The sequence below is a fragment of the Panthera uncia genome, chromosome F2, assembly GCF_023721935.1.
Source record: "Panthera uncia isolate 11264 chromosome F2, Puncia_PCG_1.0, whole genome shotgun sequence".
Taxonomy (NCBI): Eukaryota; Metazoa; Chordata; class Mammalia; order Carnivora; family Felidae; genus Panthera; species Panthera uncia.
The window spans coordinates 49,604,822-49,627,640 of record NC_064812.1 but is presented as its reverse complement, the minus strand read 5'-3'; the positions used below and the strand labels follow the sequence as shown (position 1 = coordinate 49,627,640).

Sequence of the window (22,819 nt, the reverse complement as noted above, 5' to 3'; positions counted from 1 at the left end):
TCTTCATTCTGCAGTTGAACACACCCACTGAGTTTTTAATTTGTTTTATTTTTCGGTTCTAAAATTCCCACTTGGTTTCTCTTTATATATTCTATTTCTCTCCTGGCTCCTTCTACTTTTTCATTTCTTACATGCATGTTTGCACAAGCTGATTGCAGAATTTTCATGATGGCTACTTTAAAATCCTTGACAGATAATTCAAAAACCTGTGTCATCTCAATATTGGTGTCTGTTGATTGTCTCTCCTCACTCAGGTTGAGATTGCCCAGGTTCTTGATATAACAAATGATTTTCTATTGTATCCTGGACATTTTGGATATCGCATTATTAAATTTGAGATCTTATCCAGGACTGGAAGCTCCTAAATATATTTATTAATAGGCTGGTTTGTGTCTATCCACAGGGACAATATTGATATCTAATTATAATAAAAGAATGAGTGTTTCCACAAAATAATTTTATTTCATACAACTTAATTACTGCTAAGATGACCAAAATGATCTCTGCCTCCTGGTATTAATGCCTTAAAGTCATCCCCTCCCCTTGAGTATGGGCAGGACTTATGAATTCTCCTTTCCAATGAATGGAATACAGCAAACATGAGGAGATGTCACTTCCAAGGCTTTTGTCTTGTTAACACTCTCTCTCCCTGATGGAACAAGCAAGATGCCACACTACGATCTGCCCTATGAGGAGGCCCTCATAGGAAGAATGATGGCAGGTCTTCAGCCAATAGTTCAAGAGAGATTGAGGTCCTTAGTCCAGAAACCTGCAATAAACTGAAGCACAGCTGTATGAGTGACCTTGGAAGTGGATCGTTCCCCAGAGGAGCCTTGAGATGACTACAGTTCCAGTCAACAGATGATTGAAGCCTTATGAGACACTTAGAGCCAAAGGACCCAGCTACCAGCATCCAAATTCCTGACCCACAGGAACTGTGTGAGAATGTTTTTCAGGTCACTAACTTTTGGGGCAATTTGTTAGGCATCAGTACACACACACAAGTGAAATTATTAAGCCATGATAGGTCAGTACTCTAATAGATGTTTCACAGAGTTTATTTATTCAGCTCCATGGAAATGACTCTATGATAAAATGAAAATATTTTTTAGGGTTATTTATTTATTTTGAGAGAGAAAGAGAGAAAGCAGGGGAGGGGCAGAAAGTGAGAGGGAGAGGAAGAATCCCAAACAGGTTCCATGCTGTCAGCACAGAGCCCAATGCAGGGCTCGATCTCACAAATCATGAGATCATTACCTGAGCTGAAATCAAGAACCGCCTGGTGCCCCAAAATGAAATTATTATCCTCATTTTACAGATGAGGAAATAGGGATTCAAAGAAATAAAACAGCTTACTAAAAATCATGCAGCTACTAAATGTCAGATGTGGGATTCAATCCTGAGCCTACTTAAAGTTTACATTTTTTACATGAAGCTACAATTCCTCTGTTTGGAATACACTTTCAAAAGTATTAGCTCAGAGTTATATAATATCAACTTTTATACTTCCAAAGGAAAATTCTCTGGCCACACTTAAATCTTTCTTTCGTAATTAGCTGTGACTAACTTGTTCAGCGACATATGTGTTTTCTTAAAGACCGATTTATTGAGATATAATTCATGTACCATATAACTCATCCCTTTAAATTGTACACTTGGGTGGGGCTATTTGGCATATTACATTAATAACTTTTTAAAACTTGTGATAAAATATGTATAACATAAAATTTGCCATTTGGACCATTCTTAAGTGTACAATTCAGTGGCATTAATTATAGTCACAGTGTTGTTGTGCAACTATCACCAGGTATGTTTGAATTTTTAAATAATTAACATGTGAAACATTTTAACTCTGGCACTCTTTAAAAGAGTTTACAGAATCTTAGAACGATTCACAAGTTAATTATTTTTAAAACAAAGTTAAGTGCAATAAAATGCTTATGTAAATCAACAAAACATGCTGCAGAAGAATCATGCAGAAATGTATAAAAGTTAGCAATCCACATGACATTTTTATATTACTTTTCAGGATAAAAAAAAAGAAAAAAGAAAAAATATGCAACTCCTGAGGTCAATAGGATTTTTCCATGGAAATATTTTATTATTTTGTGTCACAACAGGTGCAGGAATCTTTGTGTCTCCTAAAGGGGTATTAAAATACTCTTCACTGAACATAGCTGTCTCCCTGAGTATTTGGGCTGCTTGTGCTGTTCTGACTATCATCAGCGCTCTCAGTCTTGCAGAGCTGGGGACAACCTTCCCTAGAAGTGGAGCGCCTTACTATTTCCTCAAAAGATCTCTTGGATCCTCTGTTGCTTTCCTCAGTCTTTGGATCAAATTTTTTATGTATCCCTTAGGAATAGCTACGCAAAGCTTGATAATATCTACCTATATAATTCAGCCTTTCTATACCAGGTGTCCAGCTCCAGAGCTACCAAAGAAATGTCTAGCTTTGGCTATTTTGTGGTCACTGGGACTTCTAAATACTCGAGGGGTGCTAACAGTGGCTTGGTTTCAAACTATCAGTGTTTTGATGAAAATCACTATCCTCTGCTTCATTTCCCTTACTGGGATTGTACTGTTAGGGATTGGGAAAAAGGAGAACGTGGCCAAGTTTCAGAATTCTTTCGACGCTGAACTTCCTGGTGCCTCACAGATTGCAGAAGCCTTACTCCAAGGATTGTTTGCATATTCTGGTACATCAATCCTGATCAACATAGCAGGTAAATCCATCTCTGAAATACTTTTGTAGCAGGCTTAAAGTTTTGTCTACAGTTCTATAGAGAAAGATATAGCCGATTTGTTTGGTTTTTGGAATTCAATTTGATCTTCTTTGGACTAGTTGGATATATCACAGTTTAGTCATCACCAAACCTCAGTATATTACCATTTATATGGAAAATATGGAATTTAGTATTCTTCAGGTCATGTCCCTTATTCAAAATGTGGGAATTTATAATATAAAGTTTTCAAAAGGAAATTAAGATCACTCTCATACATTACTACATTTTATTCTAGCATTTTTTCAAGACATTTTGAGTTAAATATCAGTGATGTAAGAAATACATTAATATAATCTATTTGTAAAAAATAAGACTATCACAGATTTATATATATATACACACACACCCTACCAGCAATGATAAAATGCCACATCCTAATTTTGATTCCATGATATGTCTCAGGGATCTTTCTATATCAGTTCTTAGTGACCTAACACATTTTTTTAACTGCTGCATAACATTCTTTAGGATGGCTTTACCACACCTTCACATTAGTATGTGTTTAAAGTTCTTACAATTTTTCACAATTACAAGGAGTGTTGTAATGCCCATGTTTCCCTATGCACATGTACTATATGGCCATGTTGCCCCCTGCAATGTTATGGTACCAAGAGAATGTGGTAATAGATGCATAGCACCCTAGAGTAAACAAAAGAATTAAATAGAAAACAATTCATGATATTTCATTTGCCTTATAAAATTATAAGAATATAAAATATTAAGAAATATAGTAAATAGTGAAGTTGTATAAAACTTCCAAGCAAAATCTTTGCAACAATTTCTATAAGAAACTTGAACTTGGGGTGCCTGCGTGTCTCAATCTATTAAGTGTCCAGTCATGATCTCGCCGTTCCCGAGTTCGAGCCCTGCAACAGGCTCTGTGCTGACAGCTCAGAGTGTGGAGCCTGTTTCAGATTCTGTGTCTTCCTCTCTCTCTGCCCCTCCCCCGCCTGTGCTCGGTCTGTCTCTCTCTCTCTCTCTCTTTCTCTCTCTCTCTCTCTCTGTCAAAAATAAATAAACATTAACAATTTTTTAAAAATTTAAAAACCTTGAGCTTGTTCCCCTACATGTCACACTACTAGTATAGATTTTATGCTTAAAATATCTGTAATATTTTATCAAAACTTTTCATTATGATTTCTTAGAAGCCCTGATTCTCAAATTATTGAAATCTGTGATAGTCCTTGATTATTAAGATACTTGTTCTCTCATGTCGATTATTAAAAATTAAGATAATTTTTAAGGATTTTATCATTTTTCTTTTTTAATAATTGACAAAGGTAATGTTTTCATTTCTGGCAGTGAAATTAGTGAATTTTTAAACCAATATCAAGGTTTTCCAAATAATGAAAAGGCTTTAATTTATCTAGCACAAATGAATTGTTATAGCAATCATCTTGCAGCTAGCTTGGACATTAAAAAAGCACATGAAATACTGGACATATGTGAAGGCCGAGTTTCATGGGTCACCGACTGGATCTGCATCCTTCAGGGGCCACTGAGTCACCTCACTTCCCCAGTCGTGTTGGGTTATGAGCCACGGTCCTTGGACAACTGAATCCAATTTCCTCCAGCAGTTTCTAAAAAGCCCTTTCCTACAGTGGGCAGTTATGTGTTCTGCAAAAGTAAATACCCAGATATTAGTATCTCTCTAAGGTAGAGCATCTCACTAGAGCAAGCAGGAAGGTTCTTGATAGTAATCATCACCTGAAGATACAGCATAATGCAGCTATAAACCCAATTTGGGATCTTTTTGGACTGCTCATCTCAACCTCCTACTCCCTGACTTGATTTGTTATCAAAACAAACTAAGCCTTGAATTAAGGATGAGCATCCCATACCTAGCACTGGTAATGAAATGTGAATGACTTCAGATCAATATGGTGTTTGGAAGGTCTACTGAAATTTTCTGGCTCTGCAGACTATTAAAGCAAAAGGCCCAATAAAACAAGTGTAGTAATTCCATCAGATCTTGTGGCCAGTTGCATGGGACTGGCTACCATTACCCACTTTGTTAACTTTATTTGTAAGTCTACAACACCAAATTTATACATCTGGCTTCTTGTATACCAAAACAGGTTAATCCTTGTGGTGAGAAAGGAACCCGTGTGCATTGTTGGTGGGAATGCAAACTGGTGCAGCCACCGTGGAAAACAGTATGGAAGTTCCTCAAAAAATTAAAAATAGAACTACCCTATGATCCAGTAATTTCACTACTGGGTATTTATCCAAAGAATACAAAAACACTAATTCAAAAAGATACATGCATCCCTATGTTTCTTGCAGCATTATTTACAATAGCCAAATTATGGAAGCAGTTCAAGTGTCCATCAATAGATGAATAGATAAAGAATATGTGGTATATATACACAATGGAATATTACTCAGCCTTAAAAAGAATGAAATCTTGCTGTTTGCAACAACATGAGTGGATCTAGGGAGCATAATGCTAAACTAAACAAGACAGAGAAACAAATACCACATGATTTCACTCAAATGTGGAATTTAAGAAACAAAACACATGAACAAATAAAAAAAGAGACAAATCAAAAAAACAGACTCTTAACTATAGAGAACAAACTGATGGTTACCAAAGTGGAAGTGGGGGGCAGGAGGGGTGAAATAGGTGAAGGGGATTAAGAATACATTTATCTTGATGAGCATTAAGTAATGTATAGAATTGTTGAATCTGTACACCCAAAACTAATATAACACTGTATTTTAACTATACTGGAATTAAAATTTTTAAATAAAAATAATTAAATTAATTTTTAAAATAAATAAATAAATAAGGATATTTAAAATTAAAAAAAAGAGAGGCATAACCCTGGCTAAAAAGAACTATTTCTCTTGAGTTTGGTCCTCAGATTTTCTGATCTGTCATATTCCTGGCCAAGTATAAACAGAATAGACAGCTTATGTCCAGATTTGTATGCTAGGGCTTCCTAAAGGGACACCACTGAACCCCAAGCACCACCATACATCCTTTATATTTACGTCTGAAATAAGAAATTATATTGGCTCTCAAAACTATTAGTGCATCCATCTCAGTAACAGGTCTGACAAAATTAAAATGAGTCTCTAGTGACATAGACAACTGTCAGGAATTGAGTTCTATCCACATAACAGCAAAAGAACAAAAGTCCTCTGCTTCCATAACATGACTTGTGTGACTCTTGCAAGGGAGCATCAGGGAAGATGACATGGCATGCTGTGTAGAAAATCAGGATCACTTGACACACATTCATCTTCACAGCAATTTAAAGAAACCCTCAGATTTCGTAATCTGCTCCAAATTCCCATGGCACTAAGGAAATCCAGGAGATAACTGCAGCATTGGCTGACCCTCAGAGGAAGTTGCATTAATAATGGCACCACCGGCTCGGATTTGCATCCACTCCTCGTCCAAAGATCTGAAGAGCAAGGTCTAGGGTAACTTTTAAAAAGGCCAGTTCCCCAGATCCGTGAGGAAGGTTTCTGAGAACAAATGGTAACTTTTGGCCCGAGCTAGAAATGTAAATAAGAGACGGGAAAAGGCCCATTAGACAAAACTTTCCCGTCACTTTATGGAAAACCTAAACAGGAGAGTCTAAGCAGGCAGGGCACCTACCACAGGCTGCTCTTCTGTCATCGGAGATCAGAAGACATGGTCTTAGTCTGCACTGAAGACAGGAATATGGTAGAAAACACAAACTAAGAATCCACTGCTTCCCTGGACACATTTAAAACTTGGTAATACTCCCTGGTCTTAAGGATGTGACCAAAGTTGGTCATGTTAGGGACAAAAGAAATTTTCCACATTAAAACCAAGCAAGTTGCAAGAGACAGTATTCCTAAAGGAATTTTTTACTGTTCATTTGAACAGTGGTGGGAAAAGAGTAAGATGAGAAAGAAAGCATTAATTTGGTACAAGTTAAAACTTTTTTATCTTTTACTCTCTCTTTCTCAAAGAAAATAAAATGTTAGTGTTAATGTAACATTTTATAGTTTCCCAAAGTGACAGTTAAAATTATTAGTCACTTTTTATGGGGCATCTGGGTGGCTCAGTCGATTAAGCATCTGACTTGGACTCAGGTCATGATCTCAAGGTTTGTGGGTTCAAGCCCTGGGTTGGGCTCTGTGTTTGACCACTGTGAGCCTAGAGCCTGCTTCGGATTCTGTGTCTCCCTCTCTCTCTGCCCCTTCCCTGCTCATGCTCTCTGTCTCTCTGTCTCTTGAAAATCAATAAACCCATTAAAATTTTTTAAAAAATATATTAGTCTATTTATGGGATAACTTCGGAATAATAATTTTTAACAAAATAGTACAAAATAATGAGAAATCTAAGATTTCAGGCACAATTTGTGCAGGACCAATGTAGAATCAGTCCATGTAGATAAGGAAGCATGGATCCATGAACAATACTTTCTCCTCTTTTTATTATAAAGAACTCTTCAAAAGTCCCACAATAATACTTCCTCTTCTGATAACTTTATTTGTGTTTTTTAGGAGAGATAAAAAATCCCGGTGAGAATATTCCCAAAGCTCTGATTACCGTTCTTCCCATGGTGGCTGTTGTTTACGTATTGGTGAATATATCCTACCTGGCAGTTTTGACCCCTCAGGAAATCATCTCTGCAGGTATGAATGTGTCTAGACAGAGAGAAACCAGTCACTACTACTACCTACTCTCAATAAACATTGACTCCTGTACACTGTAGATATGTTTGATACACCCCTAAGAATATAAACATGACGTATTCATGCTTTGGTTTTTATAAGGAAAGGAAAAATAATCACCTAAATGATCTATAAAGAAGGGGCATGTGCTAAGGGAAAGATCTAAGGATAGTAGAATGTGAAAAGCAAGAATTAGAAAGAGAAAGAGAAGGAGGAGAGGGCTGCAGAGGAGAAAGGGGAAAGAGATGAAGAGAACCAGGAGCAAGCACAGCAAGAAGCAAAGAAGAGATATTTTGTTAGAATTTCTACCCTTTAGGGCACACCCAGATACATATCCTCAAAATAACTGTTTGGAATAGGCAGTGCATTCTTCATTTTGTAGGTAGGGAAACTAGCTCAGGGAAGTTAAGTAATGGACAGAGTTAAGATCCAAAACTGGGTCTCCATCATGCTCTTCTTATGATAAAAGCATGTGTCTTGTCCAGGTTACTGAAGGTAGTGGGTTGTAAACATGGACAGCAAGTTGCAAGATCTGATCTTAAAAAAAATGCTCTTCCCAATACCTCTAGGTATGGTGCTCAAAGTTACATTCCTGGTAACTGACACACTCAAAACCAGGTGGTCCAACTCCAAAACCCATGTTCTCAACCACCGCACTAAAATGCCTCAATTTACAAACAAACCAAATCAAAGCCCTGTATTGCCACCACTAGGAGGGATTATTATCAATGCAAGTAATAGTATGTATATACATTAATATATATCAGATAATAAGGTATATTAAAACAAATAATGATATAGTAGACACCATAGATGTGACTAAACAGAGCTATATCAAAAGGTTAGTAGTAAATGGTGTCATGTGAATGATAAAATTACAGTTTTTATTTCCTTTTTTATATTGTTTCATATTGTTAATATTTTCCATGATTAGCATGTTGCACTTATGATCAGAAAAATATCATTTTTCTAATGCCAAATAACATTTCCACAGAACCAACTGGTAAACTTTTATGAAAACACCAAGCCTTTTTTTTTTTTTTTTTGGAAACACCAAGCCTTTAAGAAAATGCTAAATTACATTGTTTACTTTAAAAAGGCAGAGTAGTATTTGAAATATATTTTAAAAATTCCATCAAATTTTAATTTAAAAAAAGGCAGTTACTCCTGAAAGAAGAGAAGTTATCTAGAAAGTTCACTTACTGATACAACTCACTCTTTAAATATTCTAGATAAAGTCCAAGTAATACACCAATAAAAACATAAACTACAAAAATATTGTATAGAAAGACAGGAACAGAGGTATCTGACCGTGTACAAATATAGTGCATGTGGTTTGGGAGAAGCTGTGACTAGAGCCAACATACTGGGATACTCAGGTAACTAGAATTTCCCTGCAGTGGAGGGGTTTTCAAAGCAAAGGTCACAAAGAGGAGTAGTCTGATGTGCAAAGCCTTTACAAAAATAAGTTTTGAAATGTATTTTGAAAAAAAAAACTATACAAGTTTCAAAAAGTCAAAAGGTGGTTTTATGCATCTTCTCTGACACTAGTACAAAAAATGTTATGTTGCTTCTAAAAGGAAAATATAGGTGCACCTAGGTGGCTCAGTCAGTTAAGCATCTGACTCCTGATTTTGGCTCAGGTCATGATCTCATGGTTCATGGGTTCAAGCCTCCCATCAGGTTCTGTGCTGAAAGTGGTTGGAGCCTGCTTGGGATTCTCTCACTCTCCCTCTCTCTTCCCCTCCTCTCTCTCTCTCTCAAAATAAAAAATAAATAAATAAATAAACATTAAAAAATAAATAAAAGGAAAATACAATTTTTTAAATGTTACATTAAAAAATAAATGAAAAGAAAATATAAGTTTTTAAATGTTTAACTTATTTTGAGGAGAAAGAGAGTGGGAGAGGGGGTGAGAGGCAGAGAGAGAGAGAGGGATAGTGAGAGAATCCCAAGCAGACCACACTGTCAGCATAAAGCCTGATGCAGGGCTTGAACTCATTAACTGTGAGATGATGACCTGAGCCAAAATCAAGAGTCAGATGCTTAACCAACTGAGCCACCCAGATGCCCCAAGAAAATATAAATTTTTTTAAGTTATTTATTTTTTAAGAGAGAGAGCACACACGCAGAGAGTGAGGGAGAGACAGAGAATCCCAAGCAGGCTCCACACTGTCCACACAGACCCTGATACAGGGCTCCAACCCACAAACCATGAGATCATTTCCTGAGACGATGATCAACCAGCTGAGACATCCAGGTGCCCCTAAATTTTGATAAGTTCATAATAACATGTTACTATTACACCTTCCCACAATTTGGTCTCACAGGAATACAGTAGTAACACTAAAGGGGATTTTGTTTTAACTATTAAAATGAGAGACAGAACTGTAATTTGCCTTACACCCACTTCCAAACTAATCAGCAAGTCCTGTAAAACTCTACCCCATTAACAGCTTGTCAGGTATTTCCCCCTTCCGCACGCCCACTCAGTGTCTAGACCCTCATTTTCCTCATCGGGCTACAGCAACAACCTCCTCATTTGTACACTCACTTCTAATCTCCCTCCAATCCAGCCTCCACTCAGTCTCTAAAGATGATGTTATAAAACATAAATCTAATCATGTCACTCTCCTGCTTAAACACTCTCTGTTTTGTGTCCTGCTGCAACCACCCTGTCACCACCAAATACACAAATACCAACTTCTAAACTGACCACCGCAGGTTCTCCAAGATCTAAGCAAGCCTAACTTTCTGTTAGGTGTGCACGAATACCCTCACCACATACCATCCTTTCTAAACAACTTACCATTTCCAGGTTAGACACTATTATCTCTGCCTCCCCACAATGCCACCTTACCAGCCTGACTTGGATGCCTACCTGGTGATGGATGTCACACTAGTAAGACTGATTCTAAGTTCAATATCCTTTGAGCCCTGACAAGTTCCTCCTAAGTCTCATTCCAGTCTTAGAAGGTTTGAAATGCAATTTAAAATCATGAAATGGAGTATAGTGAATAAACTTACAATATAATTGCAATCATCTCTCTGAATTTTAGGGTTGTTAACATTATTAATAAGAAATTGTCGGAATTTTAGAACCGAAATACCTACAAAACAAAGCTCAATGTTTTCAACTTTGCAAATAAATTATTAGAGGCAAAACTGTAGGTGTCAAAGCACTTGCAATTGAAAAAAAGAAAAGAACTAAACCACCATCAATTCATCACATTATCAATGAAAAAGACCAGTACAACATAGGTAGTAAAGATAACGCAATCGTATCATATAATTTTGAGCTCTACTTTAATTATAATCAATGGCCAATAATTTTGGAGAAATTTTGCAGTATAGTTGATGCCCTCACAACATAATTCCTTATGTTTCTAGTATCAGTTATTTGCCTTAGTTAAGCATCTATATTTACCCCCATTGAAAATCTTCTATTCTTATTTTTAATCATAGTATTTGTGACTATCACTCATCTGTTGTTGCCAAACAAGCCTCCCCAAAATGTACTGATTTACATCCACCACTTATTTGGTTCACAATTCTACAAGTTGGCAATTTATATTGCGTTCAGCTAGGCAGTTCTGGTTCTCTGTTGGAGTCATATGTGTGTCTGCAGTCCCTTGCAGTTTGGGTAAGCAGCTTTATTGAGGTTGGCCATGATTTCCTGTTTCTTTGGGGACTCAGCTTGTAGGTTAGCTTGAGTCCTTGGAGAAGCAAATGCCAAGAAAGAATTAAATGTGCAATGAATTTAGTAAGAGAAATGCTTGTGTTAGAGAAACCAAGAAGGAAGCCAAGTAAGGCTGGGAGAGCCATGGGATCACAATGCGAGTGTGACCCAAAGTGAAGAAGAGAAAGAGGAAAAAATAAGTAAAAACACCCTGGACTCATATGCTGTATAGGAAAGGTTTGGCACATCTGCCAGGAAGCCCTTTAGCCAAAGTTGGCCATCAGATAAATAAGTACCTTTTAGTGCCTCTACCTCACAGATATTAGCTGGGAACAACCTGTGGGAGCATGGCTTTGGTAGAAATGCCACAATGTATTTCTTTGTGCAGTAGCCAGGGCCCTAGGTCAATTATGCTCCCTGTATTTGGAAGTCTATAAGATGCATTTTCAGGCTCCAGAATTACTATGGTTTGTCTTTCACAGACTAGGTTGAGCTTGTTCACATGGTAGCTAAGCAGGGTTCAAGAGAGCAAGCAACATGTGATACTTCTCAAGGTATAGGCTCAGAGCTGGCAAACTACTACTTCCAATGCATTCTACTGGCCAAAATAGACCACGAGGCCATATTCAAGAATTGATAAAGAAACTCCCTCTCAGAAGAAGGGGCCAAGTCAGGTTACAAAGAGTACAGATGCAAGAAGAAGTGAATAATTTTTGCCATATTTGCAATGAAGCAAAAGTGACTGACTCTTTTGAAATTTTTTTTAGATGCTGTTGCTGTCACCTGGATGGATAAAGTAATCCCTTCCATGCAATGGGTCATTTCTTTTGGGATTTCAACTTCAATAGTTAGCAACATATGTTGTACAGTGCTTTCAGCATCGAGGCTGTTCTACACAGCAAGCCAAGAAGGACAACTGCCTTTGATCTTCTCCATGCTTAATAACTACTTCAGTCCAACTGTTGCTATCACCCAGATAATCATCTTAGCTTCTTGTCTTATTATAGCCTCAGATTTAATCAATTTAATAAAATATTCAGGATTAGCAACCTGGGTTTTAAGAGGGCTATATATGATAGGTTTACTTAAACTAAGGTACCAGGACCCCAATCTACCCAGACCTTATAAGGTAAATCAAGATAAAAATGTTAATATTAACTTTCTACTCTATTTCTAGGAATATAACTTTTTTAACCTATAGGGGATGCTTCTAATCAATTAGAGTCCAATTTATGAAACATCTGATCTGGATCTCTATGTTCCAGTTTACTGATGTATATAATTGGCTGTATGAGCTATTTTTGGCTTGTTTCTTATTGAGTAAAAGGTCAAAATTGATTCTCCACAAGGAATATAGTTATCACTTTTGTTATTTTCCAGGAGCTAGACAACAATGCTTTTGGGGGAAGGGGGGGAATATTGACCCAACTCAAAATCATCTCTTCAGTGCACAACCCAACATAGGTGATACGGCATTCCATTCTTAATCATATCCTTGATAGAGTCTTCATTTTCTACAATAAGATCAATAAGATGTTAATCTAAGCCTCAGTTTGGATTATTATAAACATTGTGAACCTGAACTTAACTTGCAAGATAAAATCACTACCTCCTAGGTAATGTCAGTAGGGCCCTGTAGGCTCCTAGAGTATCTTTATCCAAAATATACAAAAGCACCCCTTCCTCTAGGCAGACATAGCTCTGTGCCCAGGCACAGCCTAGTGAAGAAAGCACAAGCTAGATATTAGCCCCACGCTGCTCCATCAGATGGGAGCACTTGTGCATACAGTGACTACTTAAGCAATCATACATTTAAGAAATTAAATTAGACTCATTTGAAAAGACCATTCTGACAATAGCATAGAAAGTGAATTAGAAGAAGCCATGAGTAGAGGCACCTGAGTGGCTCAGTTGGTTAAGTGTCCAAGTCTTGATCTTGGGGTTGTGAGTTCAAGCCTCAGGTTAAAAAATTAATTAGTTAAAAAGGAGGCATGAGCATATTCAGGTCAAACAGCCTGCAGAGGTTCATTTAGTCACCCAGTTTAACTAAAGAGAATTCTAAAACTTAGAGATTAAGTAAATTACTCTGGCTAAAAGATACCGGGCTGGAATTTAAACTAAACAGTCTGATTCCAGAGCCCATATTTTTGTTATATTTATTTTAAAAAGACTGGTGAATATTTTATTCTGTAAAGGACCTACTAAGGAAATTTTTTCTGATCTTAGCATCAAGAATACTTGGGCCTCTCCTAAATAACTGATTTGCTTATACCTTATGATGGACAGCTTTCAGAATCTATATGGAGCTTTGTGGCATGTGTTTTGTGAAACAAATTCATTCTTTATCTATGTTTATTTCCCTCTCTCTTATTTTCATTTATTTTGCCTTGGTGTAATGTAAGACATACCTTGCTATAATGTAAATCCTAAGAGGTTTCAAATAGTGTTTGTTTAATTCTTTAATTGTGTCATAAATACAATCAAAATGGCCCGTTTAAGATATTTTCTGCATGTAGAGATTGTGTACAAAGTAAAATGAGAGTCCCATGTTTCATGCCAGTGACCATAATAACCACTTAAGTGTGCTTTTTAAAATATGAATTCCCAGACTCACTCTTGAGAATTCTAATTTAGTCGATGTCAGTTGGGCCCTAAGAGTTTATGTTTATCAATTATCTTGGGGGTTCTTATGCAGAGAAGTCCACTGACTGACCGTATTTTAAGACACACTAGTCTAGACAATCTTCACTTTCTTCCCCTCAAAATGGCTCCCTCTTTGGCCATTTCTCCTCTTGAAAAAAGTGAATGACAATATCTTGGATTTGAGTCATCTATTTATTCAACAAATAAGCAGTAACTATCTGCTATGTTTCAGGTACTCTACTAGGCAGTTCAAAAAACCCATTAGCCTCAGAGAAGTGTAAGAAATGTATACAAATCACTGTTCTAAAGTTAATTAAGAAATGTCATTTTGTTGGGGCAACCTGGCTGGCTCAGTTGGTTGAGCATATGACTCTTGATCTCAGGGTTGTAGGTTTGAGCACTATTGGATGTAAAGATTACTTAAAAATAAAATCTTAAAAAAATATTTTTTTAAAAAAGAAATGTAATTTTGTTGAGCACGTTTTACTGAAGTGCCCTGTGTACAATGCTCACAAAGACTTCAAAAGACCAGCATTAGATAAAACCTCATTTTGCAAATGGGTTGGAAAAGACCCTTTTTTCCCCCAACTTAAATGGCAACGACACACATATTTCAGGAATATTTGATTAAAAAGCTCTGAACACATTTATCTATCGTGGCTGCCTGCCCACCATGTAGCTTCCTTCAGTTGAAACAGGGTGCAGGGCCCCAAGGGTCTCACTGTGCAGTGACAGCAGCCCTGGACGCTGGTGCAATGGGCCCCACAGGACTCGCAGGGAGCCTCCTTCTGGCTCCCTTCTGCAAATAGGTCTGAGGACCAGATTAATTCAGTAGCCCAAAGTTAAACAGCTGAACAGTGGCACTAAGCTCCCTGGAGAGGAATCTTCTGTATCTGTCTTAAATACCTCTGTGCCCCTAGCATGGCAAGTGGCACATAGGGATTCAGTAGATATTTCTTGAAGGAATGAACAGTTAAGGTTGCAGAGCTTGCATTTCCAACCAGGCTTTTCTGATTCCAACATTTCTGCTGTTTTTATTATGTAATAGTGCTGCTCTAGGAAAAATTGGTATACGCCTAATTAAAGAGGGATTATAACCAAATATTACAGTTATGCCAAATTCCCAAAACTAAGAATGCTTCAATGACTAATACTAGAATGGAATAGTTAATTTTTTATTTTTGACAATGATTTCTTATAATGTATCTTTTTTCCCATGCTTGAAAATAAAGCACTTATTTTAGTAATAAGTTGACAATATCTGATGAATAGAGTAGGCATTCATAACAACTATAGAATAAATATAAATAAATAAATACTGTTCCACTTTTTACACTCATTTAGTCTGCCATTGATGTACTTTATATAATATACTACCGAGACTGTCTCTTTAAATATATTTGAAAATATATTTGCAGTTTTCTCCCTGGTGTTTTGAAACATTTGTTCCAAACAGAAAGAGAATGTTCTTATATTGTTTATAGAAATTTTGAACTTTTGAGGAAAAAGTCATCACTAATCTTAATCTTAATCCTTTTTTTTTTTTTTTTTTTTTACTTTCAGGTGCGTTTGCCATTTGTATTTGGATCCATAGCTATATCTTTGTTTCTAATTTTGACACCAATGATTCATTCTCCTAAAGTAGAGTATATCTATGGGTTTATCTTTATTTTCAGTGGACTTCTGGGTTACAGGCTTCATGTTCATCTTAATCAACGTTCTGTTTGTTTTGATAAAATCACTTGTTATTTACAATTATTATTTAATGTTTCACCACCTGAAGACCAAGATGAATGTATTTCAACAGGAAAAAAACATCTTGAAGAAATCTTTTTGTAAATAGGCAACCCTAAATCTGTAAGTGGTTAATGACTAAGCACATTCAATCTTTGCTTTAAAATGTATACACCCAGGGGCACCTGGGTGGCTCAGTTGGTTAAGCATCTGACTCTTGATTTTGTCTCAGATCATGATCCCATGGTTTGTGAGACTGAGCCCCATGTCATACTCTGTGCTGACAGCATGGAGCCTGTTTTTCTCCCTCTCCCTTTCTCTCTGCCCCTCCCCTGCTCATGCACGGGCATGCACATGAGCTCTCTCTCTTTCTCTCTCTCAAAATAAATAAATAAACATTAAAAAAATAAGAATTATATATATATATATATATATATATATATATACCCTCATAGATACAAAACCTCCCCCTTCATACCCAATCCCCAACTACATATATCAAATCCCCGCCCAGCTACGTATTCAAATTCTTTAAAAAAATTTTTTTTAATGTTTATTTATTCTTGACAAAGAGACAGTGGAAGCGGGGGAGGGGCAGAGAGAGAGGGAGACACAGACTCTGAAGCAGGCTCCAGGCTCTAAGCTGTCAGCACAGAGACCAATGTGGGACTTGAACCCATGAGCCCTGAGATCATGATCTGAACCGAAGTCGGATGCTCAACCGAATGAGCCACCCAAGAGCCCTCAAATTGTTTACAATTCTAATTCTTTTGCTTGTAATTGAAGCCTTAGTTCCCTAGTGCCCAACATGTTTTTCACCACTTTCCTCCAACAACGATCAAACAAACAAAATAAAAGAGTCATTGTCAGGAAGACGAGTACATGGGTAAACAGTAGATAACAGATATTTAATCAACATTCATTGAATGAATGTAAGATGCATCCACAAAAACAAAAAAAGAATATTATAAATCTGAGATTTATATTAATAAAAACTACATATTGCTTCCTACTCACTGGTCTAAACACTTCACAGTGATATCAATCAAAAGAATGTGTTTCACTTTCAAACCCTTGTGTTTACCTCTACAAAGTGTGATAGGCTAAATAATGATGCTGAAAAATATGTTCAAGTCCAGATGGTAACTACACTTATCATGGTGAGCACTGCATAATGTACAGAACTGTTGAATCACTATATTGTACACCTAAAACTAATATAATATGGTATATAGAACTACACTTCTATTAAAAAAAAAAATGTCTAGGTCCTAATCCTCAGAACTTCTGTATCTAACTTTATATGGAAGAAAGAGTCTTTACAGATGTGATTAAAGATCTTGAGACAAGGGACATCCAACTAGATTATCTGCATAGGCCCTAAATGCAATCACATATATCTTTCTAAAAGAGAAGCAGAGGGATAGTAGACAAGACAGAAGAGAAGGCAATGTAACCCTGGAGGTAGAGACAGGAATAATGAGGCCACAAGCCAAGGAATGACAGCAGCCACCAGATGCTAGAAGCAAGCAAACAATGGATTTTTCCCTAGAATATCTGGAGGCAGTGTGGCTCTGCCAAAACTTTGATTTCAGCCCAGTGAAACTGATTTTGGCCTCTAGCCTCCAGTATTGTGAGAGAATAAACTTCCGTTGTTGTAAACCACCAGGCTGTGGTAATTTGTTACAGCAGCTCCAGGAAACTTATATATAAGGTATTTGTCAAAAATACTCATGCAATTTCCATAATATGGAAAAGAAGGCTTTCTTCTAAACTCACATACTAAATATTTTTGCATGTGTAGTACACAGACATATGACTCCACTGAAATTGTCTACTATAGAGAAAACTAAAAATGTAAGTTCCCAACTGAGAGAGGATATTCTTACTGCTATTCCTCCCTAAAATCATATTATCTAACCTCCAAGACAGCCTAAGTACTTCTCACCCCTTGAAATTCATGCTCTGAGGCAGTCCTCTCCCACACTGAGTCCAGGTTGCTCTTGAGCAACGAAATACGAAGGAAGCAATGGTGTGTCACCTGCAAGTCTAGGTCATAAGTGGTGTTGCTGCTGAGGCCTTCTTCTCTTGGATTGCTTGCTCTGGTCACAACCACAGGCCTTTGTTGGAAGAACAATCAAGTAGTCCCACAGAGAGGACACAGTGGAGAAAAACCAATTTGCCAGCATCAACATGATAGTCATTTCAGGAAGCTACCTTCACACTGGATCCTACAACACCAGGGAAACGTTTATATGACGGTAGCCCAGCCAAGACCTGACTGCAACTTCATGAGAGACTCCAAGTCAGAACTGTCCAACCATGTTTCTATGTTTCTTCTGAATTCCTTTTATTTTTTTATTTTTTAAAAAACTTTATTGTGATAAGAACACTTAATATAAGATCTACTCCGTTAACACAATTTTAAGTATTAATACAGTATAAGTATAGGCACTTTGTTGTACAATTGATCTCTAAAATGTATTCTGAAATTTTATACCCATTAGTTAGCAATTTCCTGTTGCCCCCTACCCCAGCCCTTGGCAACCACAATTCTATTGTTTGCTTTCATGAGTTTGACTATTTTAGATAACCTCATTCATATACATGGAATCATGCAGTATTGTCCTTCTGTGACTGGCTTATTTCACTTAGCATAATGTTCTCCAGGTTCATGCATATTGTTGAATATGGCAGGGTTTCCTTCTTTTTAAAGACTCCATTCTCTGTATATATCACCTTTTTTATCCATTCATATATCAGTGGGCATTTAGGTAGCTTCCACATTTTATATAATGAACATAAGAATACTAATGTCTCTTCCAGATCCTGATTTCAATTCTTTCCAGTAAGTCTTTAATCTATTTTTGAGTTAATTTTTGTATATGTTGTGAGATAAGGGTCCAATTTCATTATTTTACATGTGCGTATCCATCCTTCCCACCACCATTTGTTGAAGAGACCATCCTTTCCCCAATGTGTATTCTTGGCATCGTTACCAAAGATCAGTTTACCATATATGTGTGGATTTATTTCTAGGCTCTCTATTCACTGGTCTATGTGTCTGTCTTCATATGAATATCATACTGTTTTAATAACCATATCTTTGTGCAATAAACTTTGAAATCAGGAGTACAATGCCTCTAGCTTTGATCTTTTTCAAGATTGTTTTGGCTATTTGAGGTCTTTTCTGGTTTCATATGAATTCTAGAATTGTTCTTTTTAACTCTGTAAAAAAATATTCTATGGGATTTTGATAGGGCTTGCAGTTGAATCTATTGGACAGTATGGATATTTAATAATATTGAGTCTTCATGAACATGAGCACGAGCATGAGATACCTCTCCATTTATTTGTGTTTTCTTTAATTTTTTTCATCAATGTTTTATAATTTTCAGTGTGCAAGTCCTTAATGTCTTTGGTTAAATCTATTCCTAAGTATTTTATTGTTTATGATGCTATTGAAATTGAGATTGTTTCCTAATTTCATTTGCAATTAGTTGATTATTAGTGTATAGTTGTATTCTGCAACTTTTCTAAACTCAATTATTAGTTCTAATAGTTTTGGGTAGAGCTTTTAAGATAATGTCATATGCAGAGAGAAGCAATTTTACTTCTTCCTTTCCAACATGGATGCTCTTTTTTTCCTTGGCTAACTGCTCTGGCTAGGACTTCCAGTAATATGTGAAAGAAGTGGTGAGACTGGACATCCTTGTCTTCTTCTTGATCTTAGTGGGAAAGCTTCTGGTTTTTAATTCTTGAGTATAATGTTACCTGTGAGCTTGTCATATATAGCTTTCGTGATGTTAAGGTAATCTCCTTGAGTCCTAGTTTTTATCATAATGTTGAATTTTATCAATTAGTTTGTTTTTGTTTGTTTGCATTTATTGAGATGATCATGCAATTTTTAGCCTTCACCCTGTTTATCTGGTGTATAGATCGCATTAATTAATTTGTGTATTGTTGTAGACTCTAAAGTTCTCTCTTGGCCAGCAAGAGAGAGGGATGGAGGATGAAAAGCAAGAGACAGCTAACGTCCAGGAAGAGACAAGAGCCCCAAATAAGGGTCCTTGCCCCGTTTTTATTAGAATCAGAAGGCTTATGAACATGGCAATGAAGGTGCACAAAGAGACAATGAATCTGTGAACATTAACTTGAGGATGTGAGGGAAAGGGGATCTTGAAGATATTTGAAGTTAGGGGTTTGGGTTAATACAAAACAAAATCTGGGCACCAGGCAGTCGGGCAGAAGGTTGTTTACAGGGCACATGAGGCACCAACTCTGTTTATCTCAGCTAGCCTAGGGGATAAGACAGATAGGGGAAATAACCTCAGGGTTAACAAGGCACATTTTCTTTTGTTAATCATCTCCACTCTGGGCAACTTCACCCTGCAGCACAGTTCAGGGGTCTATATCCCAAATTACCTGTTTACCTAACTTGGTCCTTCTCTCCTGTGAAAGCAGCTTTCTGCTATCGTACTAAGTTGGGAGGCGCCTCCACCCTGAATACCTAATCTCGCTTACCTCATACACCTTTGTATTGGGTGCCTTTGCACCCCGCTCCCTCTCTTGGGGTCCTAATCTTGTTTACCCAAACTCATTTGTGAGCATCCTATGGCTTTGTACTTCTTCATGCCTTGTTAACCCATTGGTATAACCCCGGGGGATTCCTAAGCTTATTCCCCACAGTGTATTTTGAATCATCTCTGCATTCCAAGAATAAATCCCGCTTGGTTGAAGTGGATGATCCTTTTAATGTGCTGTTGAATTCAGTTTACTAGTATTTTGCTAAGAATATTTGTATCTATGTTCATCAGGGACATTGGCCTATAGGTTCCTTTTGTTGTAGTTTCTTGTCTGGTTTTGGTATCAGGTTAATTGTCTCACAAAATGAGTCTGCAAGTGTCCCCTCTTCTTTGACTTTTTTTGAACAATTTTAGTTGGCATTAATTCTTTAAATGTTTGGTAGAATGTGTTAGTGAAGCCATCTAGTCCTGGGCTGTTCTTTGTTGGGAGGTTTTTGATTACTGATTTTCTGATTTCAGATTTTCTATTTCCTCATGATTGTATATTTCTAGGAATTTACCCATTTCTTTTAGGTTATCTAGTTTTATTGGGTATAATTGTTCATACTAGTCTCTTATGGTTCTCCGTATTTCTGTGGCATCAGTTATAGTGTCTCCTCTTTCATTTCTGATTTTATTTAAGTTTTCTCTCTTTCTTTCATAATCAAGATAAAGGGTTTTAATTTTGTTTTCAAAAACCCAGCTCTCAGTTTCATTGATTTCTTCTATTGTTTTTCTAGCTCTCTATTTCCCTCCTGGACTACAAGGTTTCTGCTGAAAAATCTGCTGATAGCCTAATGGGTACTTCCTTGTGTGAAATTTTTTTTCTCTTATTGTTTTTAAAATTATCTCTTTGTCTTTAATTTTAGACAGTTTTATTATTTGTCTTGGATAAGATCATTTTGGATTGAAATTCTGGGATACATACTACCTTTGTGAACTTGGATGCTGAAATATCTCCCCAGATTTAAGAAGTTCTCAGTCATTAGTTCTTTATATAAGTTTTATGCCCCCCTTCTCCATCTCTTGTTCTTGGATTCTAATAATTCATAGATTATTTCTCTAATGGTATCCTATAGTTCACATAGGTTTTCTTTGCTCCTTTTCAGTTTTTTTTTCTCTTTGTTCTCTTCTAAGGGGATAATTTCAAAAGAACTACCTTCTTCTTCACAGACTTTTTCTTCTGATTAATCTATTATGCTGGTAATACGCTCTATTGCATTTTTCATTTTATTCATTGTATTCTTCAGCTCCAGAATTTCTGTTTGGCTCTCTTAATGATTTCTATCTATATGTTTAACCTTTCATTTTATTCATTTATTGTTTCCCTGATTTTGTTGAACTTTTTATTATAACTCATTAAGCTTCCTTAAAACTGCTATTTTGAATTCTGTATCAGGTAAATCACAGATCTCCAATCTCCGGGTTACTGGAACATGATTGTATTCCCTTGGTGGAGTCATCATTCCTTCTTTTTTCATGTTCTTTGAACCTTAAATTGCTGTCTTTGCATTTAAAATAGTCACCTCTCTCAGTCTTTATTAACTGGCTTTGGGAGAGAAATACTTTGTCAGCCCTACTAGAGGTTTTAAGGTTTTCTCAGCCCTTTTCTATGGGTACACCTGCTCCACACTCTTACTCCCTCTCATGGCAGAATTGTTAAATTTGTATGCATTTTCTTGATCTTGAAAATCCAGGCTGTGTGCTAACAGTCTCCCTTTGCTTTCCCTAGCACAATGCTAAGTGCTCAAGCTTGTAGTTTCTCCCTGGCCCACATATTTGAGCCAGCTGTCTGCACATGCTCACTAGCTGTCTGAAAAAGTTCATTCTCTCAACTCTCAAGAGGATGGCCAGGGAGCCAAGGAATGGGATTGGGCATAAGTGAGGTACACAAAGCACTAGGGATACTTGTTAGTGAGTTGGAAGATTCCCAGTAGCTCGTGGCAGACCTCCTGATGGGGACTGTGATGTTTTTTAGCAGGATCCACATCCCTGTGATATGTTCCATTCTGGGCCCTGGTTGTGGTGCTCCCAGCCACTTACCACTCCCCATCACCCTGCCCACCACTCAGCACCTGGATATGGCAAGAGAGAGGTGGGCCTCTTTGGCAGTATCTTGAAGCTAGACATTTACTCATACTTTCACTTTCCCCTGTGGGAGAAATCACAGGTCAAGAAGGCCTGAGCTATGGGGGAGATACTGGGGGGAGGGATGATGTGGGCAAAGTCAAGCTGTTTGCCTTACCTTCTTCAATGTGTCCAATATTGAAATTTTTTGCTCCAGCAGTGTGCTAGAACTTCATTACTGGACTACTGGACTTTCACAAAGGTTCTGTCATCTGTGGATGATTGCAACATTGGTGTTCTTTAAGGGGAAGATGGTAGAGAAATCCTGTTCCACCATTTTCATGACAACACTCTCCTTTTGGTTAGTTACAATTCTAACATGTTGGCCACAGGTCAGAGTTTTGCTGCAGCTCCAGCTCCTCTCAGATAGCCCAGCCTTCAGTATTTCTGAGCTGCTGTATTCTCATCTAAGAGGCTCATGTTAGGATCAGGGATATAGCACTGAGACATCAGAACAAAATGTAGTTCCATTGCTTCTTGAATAATTAAATTCACCCAGGACATGATAAGCATTCACCAAAAATGTTCAAATATGTTTATGATATTTGCAAGGTCACTTTCTTTTCTATTATATGTTATAGTGAAGCCACTTTCAAAGGTTATGTAAGAAGTTACTTTTTATAAATGGT

The 22,819-nt window shown here is 37.0% G+C and overlaps 1 protein-coding gene across 1 annotated transcript; it reads left to right on the top strand.

Annotated features, from left to right (window-relative positions):
• Positions 1-2,056: 2,056 nt before the first annotated feature.
• LOC125924965 (solute carrier family 7 member 13-like) lies at positions 2,057-15,675 on the top strand. Its single transcript, XM_049633756.1, has 4 exons — positions 2,057-2,723; positions 7,272-7,403; positions 11,889-12,250; positions 15,328-15,675. The coding sequence occupies exons 1-4, from the start codon at positions 2,057-2,059 to the stop codon at positions 15,601-15,603; spliced, it is 1,437 nt and encodes a 478-aa protein (XP_049489713.1). The 3' UTR covers positions 15,604-15,675.
• Positions 15,676-22,819: the final 7,144 nt, after the last annotated feature.